Raw genomic sequence first — 8754 nt, forward strand, 5'->3', positions numbered from 1 at the left:
TGCCCATGGTCCTTTAATTATTATGCATTGCTGATGCAGCAGCGAGAAAAAACTTTGTCACTGTCAATAATCTTGATAAATTGCATTAGGTACATACATTGCTGTAGCAATCTATCAAGGAGATTGACCGTGGCATCATCTGCAACTCTGTAGTAATATTTCTCAAAGCTAATACCAACATATTGCTGCAGTAATGTGGAGCTACAAGCCGAAAATGTCAAAAATCCAAATAATATATTATAGAAATATCTCGAGAAAATGTTTTTTGGTGTTTCCTGTAGCAATGTTCAGTCGACGTCAAAGATATGTTTACACTTTTGCACCTTACTCCTTTGTAATAAGGCGAAAAGTGTAAACATATCTTTGACGTCGACACTATCTAATAGTCAGCAACATTACTGCCAGCAGCATTGTTTTTTCCAAATTCAATCTAGCAGGTAGCAGCGCTATCTTACCAGTAAAAATAAAATCAATTACCTTAATATTTCCTCTTCATAGAACAGTTTCCTTTTTTATCAAGAAGGCAATAAGCGATAACAGAATTTAAGGCCTTTATCGTCGCACGAAAATTCCCCTTTTTGGTGTCGCCCTAAGAATATTTTTATACTGCCTATGATTACGGGATTGGAGATCAAATCGGGTGTATCAACGATAAAAGGAGATGGGTTAATCAAATGATAAGAAATTGTTAAAGAAATATTCGCAGCATGAAATTTTGAGAGTCACACAAACTGTAGATGCTAATCGAAGTTACGTTCTCATTTTAAAATGGCATCCTGAAATACCAATAAATTTGTAATGATCATTCAAGTGACATTATAGACTAAATTCAATATAGGTAACAATAAAGTCCGTATACCGTAAACTTAATATACTTAATGTCTAAAAAATTATCTGTAGGAACAAGCCTAATTTTGTTTTAACTACTATTATGTATAAGGGGAATTAATTTAAGAAGGTTAGTCTAAACATATCTAATAACTGAATTTGCATCACTTTATTTTAATAAGTATTTAGCATCGCAATTCTCACATTTTACTGTGTCTAAGCTCGTGGTATGTCATCAGATATATCAGCAATAATATAAGCCACCGCAGTCCAGAACGCCGCACACAGGTCTAACTCATCAGGATCTTCTACGTTCATCGTATCTCCGTCAGTATGATGATACCAGAAATATTTCTCATTGGCGTTGTGTAGACCAGCTCCCGGTACGCCAGTATCAGTTATGACCGTTATATCTGAAGCAGGACTATCATCTTCAACCAGCTCTGAAGCTCCTATAGATTCGAAAAGCTTTAAGATTTCGCCTATGATACATCTGGCTTTTTGACTGCCCGCTACGGCCAAACCAAGCGGCGCAAATGTTCCCTCATCTGATTCCATTATAAAGTTAATATTATCACTCTCATTTCTATGTTTCTTTTCATATGCGTAAGCACCGACGAGACCTAGTTCTTCCGCAGTCCAGAATATCGATCTTATCGTTCTTTTAGGTCTCAAGTTTAGCCTTTTTAGAATTACAGGTGCCGCCCAACTAATGAATAAGCCACCTCCATCATCCATAGCACCCTGACCAACATCCCAACTATCTATATGACCGGAAACAATTACTAATTTCTCTGGAAGAACAGTGCCTTTAACATCTATCAATGTATTTCTCGATGTCTTAGTATCAAATGTGGATTGCATTTTGATATTCAACTTGACTTTTACATCACGATCGACTAATCTCCTTATCAAATCAGCATCTTCAAGAGTGATAGCAGCTGTTGGAATTTTGTTTACACCATCATCATAGACTTGTGATCCAGTGTGGGGAGTATAAATAGAAAACGGTGTTATTGATCTAACAAGTGATGCTACAGCGCCTTTGGCAGCCGCTTTGGTTGCACTTTGGCTTCTATAAACTACAGTTTCGCCATAATTTGTAAACTCGGGATCGAATAGAACTATCTTGCCAGCAACTTCATCGTTTGTTGCATTCTCAAGCTCATCGAAATCGTTAAAGACTATAACTTCAGCTGTGATTCCCTCTGGTGGTGTGCTCACACTTCGCCCCAAGCCTAGGAGCGCTATGTTTTTCACTCGTGGTTCTAACATTGTTATGTTTTCTTCTCCTCGAACCCAATGAGGTACCTGAAAATATTTACAATACATTTATAGCTGATAAGATTGAAATTGACATTTCATCCATGTTATCTTTGGCTTTAATAGTATTTAAAAACAGTTGTGCAATCTGAATAATTGTGAGTTAGATCAAAAAGTTATTTTTTTTTCTTTAAAATCAAGAGAAATTTAAAAAAGTTTAATAGGTAACAATCTATGTACACTATTACATCAACGGTAAACAAAATTTTTTGCAAGTTTCCCCGATTTTTAGTGTTCCGTACAAAACTTTGTTTACGGAACACTTATGGGATCACTTCGGTCTTGTTTTTGTTCATAATATCAATAGGTACTTGAAAGATAATTCTTACAAAACATCAAGAAATCTAAATTCTTCAGCATTTTCGTTTAGAAGAAGACGAAATTGAATGTTGTAATATAAAATTTTACCTCTACTTCTTCAGTGGTGATGTCATTTAAATCTTCATTTCTAGCCAGCTGTATCATGTAGTCGATGGACTTCTCCAACACTTCTGACCCTGACGGCCGAGCGCCAAATGTGTCTACAAACTTTGCGAGTCTGTAATGCAATATAAAGGCATGTTTAAGTACTCATAGAAACACTTAAAAATTGTGCATAATTATTTCCCATCGTATTTTCACGGAAACTTACGGATATGTCTTACTATTATAGTCAGTCTCGGTACAAAAAGTACTGACATTGACTGAATTAGCATGACAAATACGAACGTTTCCGAGAAAATACGATGGAAATCAATAATTATGCACTACATCTGTACCCCTTATTCAAATTTGTCTCTTTCTAACAAACATGAATATCAAAATCAACAACGACAAACGACAAATGATTTTCAATAGGTCTTATTTACTGACCGAGGTCTGTATAACTATTTAACTGTTCGACGGAGCCGAATAGCGGCAACTTTGCTCAGCACAGCAGCGTGCCGGAAGTAGACGCTTTCCACACGGAGAACAGAAAAAAATATTTTACTCACTCGTCAAAAGTTTTCCGCTTAAAATCGCCATTGGTCACATAATTCAATATCTGGTCCCTAATATCCTCATAGGATGCGATTTCCTTTATCAATTCTTCACCCAACAATGATTGGCAAACATTTTCTTTTGATAAAACCCTCGCTTGGCTTGTAGCTATAATGCAAAGGGCTAATAATATTGTGAGGCCCATTGCTAACCGTTTGTGAGATGCTGCGATGGGGATATCTGCTTTTGTACTTTGGTTTATCGGTACTAATCTAAAGTTGGATTCATGTTGCTTACAGAGTACGGGCGACGCCGTGACATTATTAATAAAAGAAAAGAAATAATTTAGATCGATTAATTCAATGTTTTTCAACACACTTGCGCGGAAAAAAACGAAACATACATTCAATGTTTATTTATATTATATAAAATTACAAATTAGCTACCGATATTATAAGTGAGACTTTATACTAAAGCAAATCTTTTTTTGTTTTCATTTACCGAATAAATATAATTCGATCTAAAAATACTCATCATGTGCATTTAACTAGTAGGATTTTTAACACTCTCTGTTACCGACGCCCGGTAACACAATACTTACTTTTGCGTAGGTATTCTATTTATGTATTACATATTATTATCATTCTCAAATAAGATCACACTTTTTCCATATAGACATGTTTATTTTACACTCTGCCATGACAACGTCAGATATAATTTTATACATAGGTAAGGCATGTAGGCGGGAGATCGTGCGAAGAGCTGTGTCCGCCTCTACTACCGATGCGGACGCCTCAACGTGACCACGACCGCTCTGTCAAGAGCGATACGACAGAGAAGAAGAAGAAGGCATGTAAAAAGGTAAGTAGTGTAGGTTTTGAAAAGGAGTCCGCAACACTCTCTGTTATGTCAACAATTTGTTTGTCTTAAATTTATGTCATTGACAACAATGTCATTTGATTTATCAACGTCAAGTCTGGTCACTTGACGTTGATGACGGTGTTATGGTAACATTCCATTTCTAACCGCAGCTGCACTACCGGTACTGAACGCGTCGCTGTCATTGTCAATTTCCATAGTAAAATTGACAGTAGTTCAGCTGTCGTTGGAAATGGAATGTTACCCTTAGGTAAAAGAAGTTCTAAAATCTGTTCAATGAGGTCTCATTTAACTATCTCATTAACAGGGTGTTTTTTTACGTAGGTTTGTTTTCCAATTTTCTCGAAAACTGAGCGCCGGAATCTCCGGCCCGGTCTAGCGTAAATCATCCTTTATTCTGAGCGGCTACCGCGAAAACCGAAATTCGCAAATTGCGGGGATCTTTCTCTTTTACTCCAACGAAGGCGTAATTAGAGTGACAGAGAAAAATCCCCGCAATTTGCGAACTTCGATTTTCGCGGTTATAGCCCTGGTTGGTCTGGCTGAGCATTTGCCTCGCCTTCCAATGTTAATACAAAATCTTACTCAACTATCAGTTGCAGCGACTGATAATTTACTTTAGATGACAGCGGCTGTTATCTTTGTTTGATCCACGGACACTTGAACGATACTTTAGAGATAGGGACCGACTGGATTCCTCGAACTTGGCATATTAAAATGTGCATTATCGGGAAAACTTCAAAAGCGGGGTAACTCAAACGTACCTGTTTGGGTTTAGTCTCAAAATACTTTGCCAAAACTTCCATAAAAAACCGGGCAAGTGCGAGTCGGACTCGCGCACGAAGGGTTCCGTACCATAATGCAAAAAAAAAAACAGAAAAAAATGCAAAAAAAAAACGGTCACCCATCCAAGTACTGACCACGCCCGACGTTGCTTAACTTTGGTCAAAAATCACGTTTTTTGTATGGAAGCCCCACTTAAATCTTTATTTTATTCAGTTTTTAGTATTTGTTGTTATAGCGGCAACAAAAATACATCATCTGTGAAAATTTCAACTGTCTAGCTATCACGGTTCGTGAGATACAGCCTGGTGACAGACGGACGGACGGACGGACGGACAGCGAAGTCTTAGTAATAGGGTCCCGTTTTACCCTTTGGGTACGGAACCCTAAAAAATACGTGAGTAATGTAAATTATAATTTACCGTGAGTAGGTAATTATTATACTTTATAAATACATATACATGAATATCATGAAACAATATTTTTTTGACTCAGTCCGTCTACTCACTCCCGCACTACTTAGAGTGACATTCCATTTCCAACTGCAGCTGCAATACTGTTCATTTTACTATTGAAATTGACAATGACAGCGACGCGTTTTCATAGTAAAATGAACAGTATTGCAGCTGCAGTTGGAAATGGAATGTCACTCTTACTCTCGAGTCTAGTCAATATCAATTACTTAACAATTAACAACAACTTTCAATTTGCCAAACTGAATACGAGGCTATAAACCAATCAAATCATTTCCAATATCTATTGTGGGTATTGTCGAAGAGTGCGAAGCCTTATGATTTTTCATTAGCTCACAATACTCACTATTCCTAGGTCTTCCCTTTGAACGGTTCTGTTTTTATAAGACCTAGGTAGTCAAGAATATAATTAACAATTGATTTGTACCGTAAAACGGGGTGAGTAGGTTTGGCGGGGAGAGGTGGGTTATTAATGGGGAGAGAAGGTTTGAGAGGGGGGTGAGAAGGGATTTTAAGGCTACTGCTACAAAAATAATGTATTCCAATTTAAAATGGAGCTATAGCAATACGCATAATAAAAAAAATAGATCCAACAATCTTCCAAAATCACCTTTGTATGAAAACCACACTCACTCCAAATACGAGGCACTACGGTGAAGTGGTACCCAAAATAAAATAAAAAATAAAATACAAACGTCCGGAACACTTATTATATACACCATTCAGTTTTCATATGTAAAAATAAAATGTTATCGAGGTTAAAATTTCAGTTTTGACCCTACTCACCCCATTTTACGGTACTACAAAAAATAATATAAAATATAATTTCATTTTCTTATTCTTATTCTTATTTTATTATTTTAATTTGCCTATAGTGTTGCTACTGGGGTACCTATTAAGTAAGTCCAGTGAGTATGGTGCACTTTTGTCACAGGCGATGCCGATTGTTCCTTGATTGAAATATTACATTACGATACGACAAATTGGCGATTCGTGTGTATTTAAAACACTACCTTCGGTCGTGTTTCAATTTACCGCAACTCGTTGCGAATTTCCTACTTTTCGCACTTGTATTGTACCTACTATTCGTACAACGGATGAAAACAACAATCATCTTATTTTTTGTGACAATTTTGGCCTTTACAATCAATGTGGCGAATACAAAAAATTTATAAAGTAGACATAAAAATAATTATTCCTAATTCTAAAAAAATATTATTTGTACTAATGACGAATGTTATTTTTCCTTTTTGTTTTGATTTTTGTACACTAAAGTGTTTTACTACTACTACTACATTTTAAAATAGGCATTCATACTTTTTTTGTAAATATTGGATTGTCAGTTTTCATAAGTGGCGTCGCATGTGACAAAAGTACATACTGCTCCATACATTACTGCACTTATATAGTACTTAACTATCCGTGACTTATCCCAATAGGTATTACATAGTCAGTCTATTTAGTAGGCCTATTATGGATGACTTTATCCACGTGACAAAATATCCGTCACTTTTTAACAGAGCGCGATTAAAAGTGACGGACACCGTTTAATCACGCTGTCACGTAGACAAGAACGACCATCATATCCATACAGCTACTTAATGCCAAGTTCAAATGTAAGTATGTTAGTTAATTAATACACATCAAATACTTACTCCTCATAAGTTTTTCCTTTAAACGGCCCCGTCCTAACATAGTCCACAATATCTTGCACAACGGAATCATAAGAAGCAATTTCTTCGGCAAATTCCGAGTTATCACACGCTTTCAACTCCACATAACTTTTTTTCTTCTTAGCACTGTGCACTTGGGCGATAAGATATAGAAATAAAAGTACGTATAAATACGTGTATATGTTAGTTGTAAACATTTTATCGGTGCGTCTGGTGCGGTGTTAAGTTGCACTGTGAATGGGCGTTGTGTCATTAGCCATGATTGTGTACACATGACACAATACTAATGGCTCGAATGTTTAGGCTATTCGCATACACAGAGTACCCTTACCACGAGTTTGACACTGACTATTCTATTTTATTTTATTACACAGACGGGTCTACCGTAAAACAATGAAATTATATCGCTGTAGACCCGTTTGTGTTGGTATAACTCTAGTTAGTTACATTCAATTTCAAGTTAAATTTAAACTTCAGAGACGGAACCCAAAAAGCGTTTTCTCAGAAAAATGGTTGATTTAATATAATGTTAACAAATTTTAGGACGCTTAAACAAACAAGCCCAAAGCAATTTTATTAATACAAGATGTAATTAATGGTGGAAATGCTGAGCTTTTAGGGAGAAAGGCTATTGAAAAGTACAGTGTTGATTTGAAGGGCAGAAACAATGAGGAAACTGGTTAATTGGCAATTTATAAAAGATTTTCAATTGTTTTTTTTTTCAAATTGAACATTTTGGGCGACCGCTCGCTAGCTGGCGCAGGTGCACGGATTAGACCATAGAGAAAAAAAAATACATTAATTTTTGGCCGTTGCAAGATCTATTGTCAAGTAGCAGTACTGATAATTCCGTTACTCAATGCTAGATATCGACTGCGAAAATAATAGTCTTTTTGGTACCAAACCTGATGTATGGAGTGAGCACTCTATTCTTTCTTTATTTCTCTATAGTAGCGGTTGGCAACAAGCGGCCCGCGGGCTGCATGCGGCCCGCGAACCCCTCGCTTGCGGCCCGCGAGCCTCCCTGGCTATTTTGTATGTAATATTGACAAACGACAACGTCTGCTAAAGCACAGAATAAATTACTAGGTACAGAAGACTCACTCTCTAACAAAACGCGTCTGTCACGATCAGCACAGATATGGCCGGTAGGTGGCGACAGCGCCACGCGCGGCTTATGGCAAACCCCAAAATTGGGGTCGAATGGATGGAGTTTTAGCTACCTGTAGCAAAGCGACGAAATCGCGGAGTGAGCCACGCCTGGCTAAAGTCACGAATATTACCAAAGTGCGGCCCGCATCAACTTTGTTAACTACTATGTGGCCCTTGGCTGCTAAAAGGTTGCTGACCGCTGCTCAATGGAGCGGGCGCATGCACGCGGGTGCCATTGTAGGTAAAATGCTCCATCAGTCCATCACACAACAAGTAGTACCTACTACCGTACAGAAAGGAAACTTCCTACAAAACCGAAGTTTGACAGCGGTTCAGGGACGAATCATGCTGTTCCTTTCATATGGCACTATCCCTTTCGGCTATTTAGGATTGTCACAAATAGTCACAATTCAAGTAATATTTATCTGTGGCTGAGCACCTAATGGGACGTCAATTTGTGCCAACCCTAATAATTGCTCGGAGCAATACTGAAGCCGAAAAAGCTCGAACGCTCTAGCTAGATAGTTTCCTACCCCTGATGGCTCCTCTACACGATGGGCCAACGCCGGCCACTACAAGGGATGCAGCCTTGCGGTAGAATGAGATAGCAATATCACTTGCTCCCTCTAAGGCATAAATGCGTCCCTTGGAGTGGCCGGCGTTGGCCCATCGTGTAGAGGAGC

At 37.7% G+C, this 8754-nt stretch overlaps 1 protein-coding gene across 2 annotated transcripts; it reads right to left on the minus strand.

Annotated features, from left to right (window-relative positions):
• Positions 1-978: 978 nt before the first annotated feature.
• LOC134666716 (carboxypeptidase Q-like) lies at positions 979-7163 on the minus strand. Of its 2 annotated transcripts, none has more exons than XM_063523956.1 (3): positions 6902-7163; positions 2560-2689; positions 979-2139 (listed from the first exon to the last, which is right to left on the minus strand). In XM_063523956.1, exons 1-3 carry the CDS (start codon positions 7114-7116, stop codon positions 1045-1047), a joined length of 1440 nt encoding a protein of 479 aa, XP_063380026.1. In that variant the 5' UTR covers positions 7117-7163; the 3' UTR covers positions 979-1044. The 2 variants fall into 2 exon arrangements, with proteins under 2 accessions (XP_063380026.1, XP_063380027.1); XM_063523957.1 differs by lacking the exon at positions 6902-7163 and adding an exon at positions 3126-3324.
• Positions 7164-8754: the final 1591 nt, after the last annotated feature.

Source organism: Cydia fagiglandana, chromosome 8, assembly GCF_963556715.1.
Source record: "Cydia fagiglandana chromosome 8, ilCydFagi1.1, whole genome shotgun sequence".
NCBI classification, from domain to species: Eukaryota; Metazoa; Arthropoda; class Insecta; order Lepidoptera; family Tortricidae; genus Cydia; species Cydia fagiglandana.

What these genes read in the sequence shown, in the direction of transcription:
- LOC134666716 (XM_063523956.1), bottom strand. Translation starts at nt 7,116, where the DNA reads ATGTTTACAACTAACATATACACGTATTTATACGTACTTTTATTTCTA. An exon ending in AAAGGAAAAACTTATGAGGA is followed by an intron (nt 2,690 to 6,901) that starts GTAAGTATTTGA and finishes ATTGCATTACAG; the next exon opens with ACTCGCAAAGTTTGTAGACA. An exon ending in TCACCACTGAAGAAGTAGAG is followed by an intron (nt 2,140 to 2,559) that starts GTAAAATTTTAT and finishes AAATATTTTCAG; the next exon opens with GTACCTCATTGGGTTCGAGG.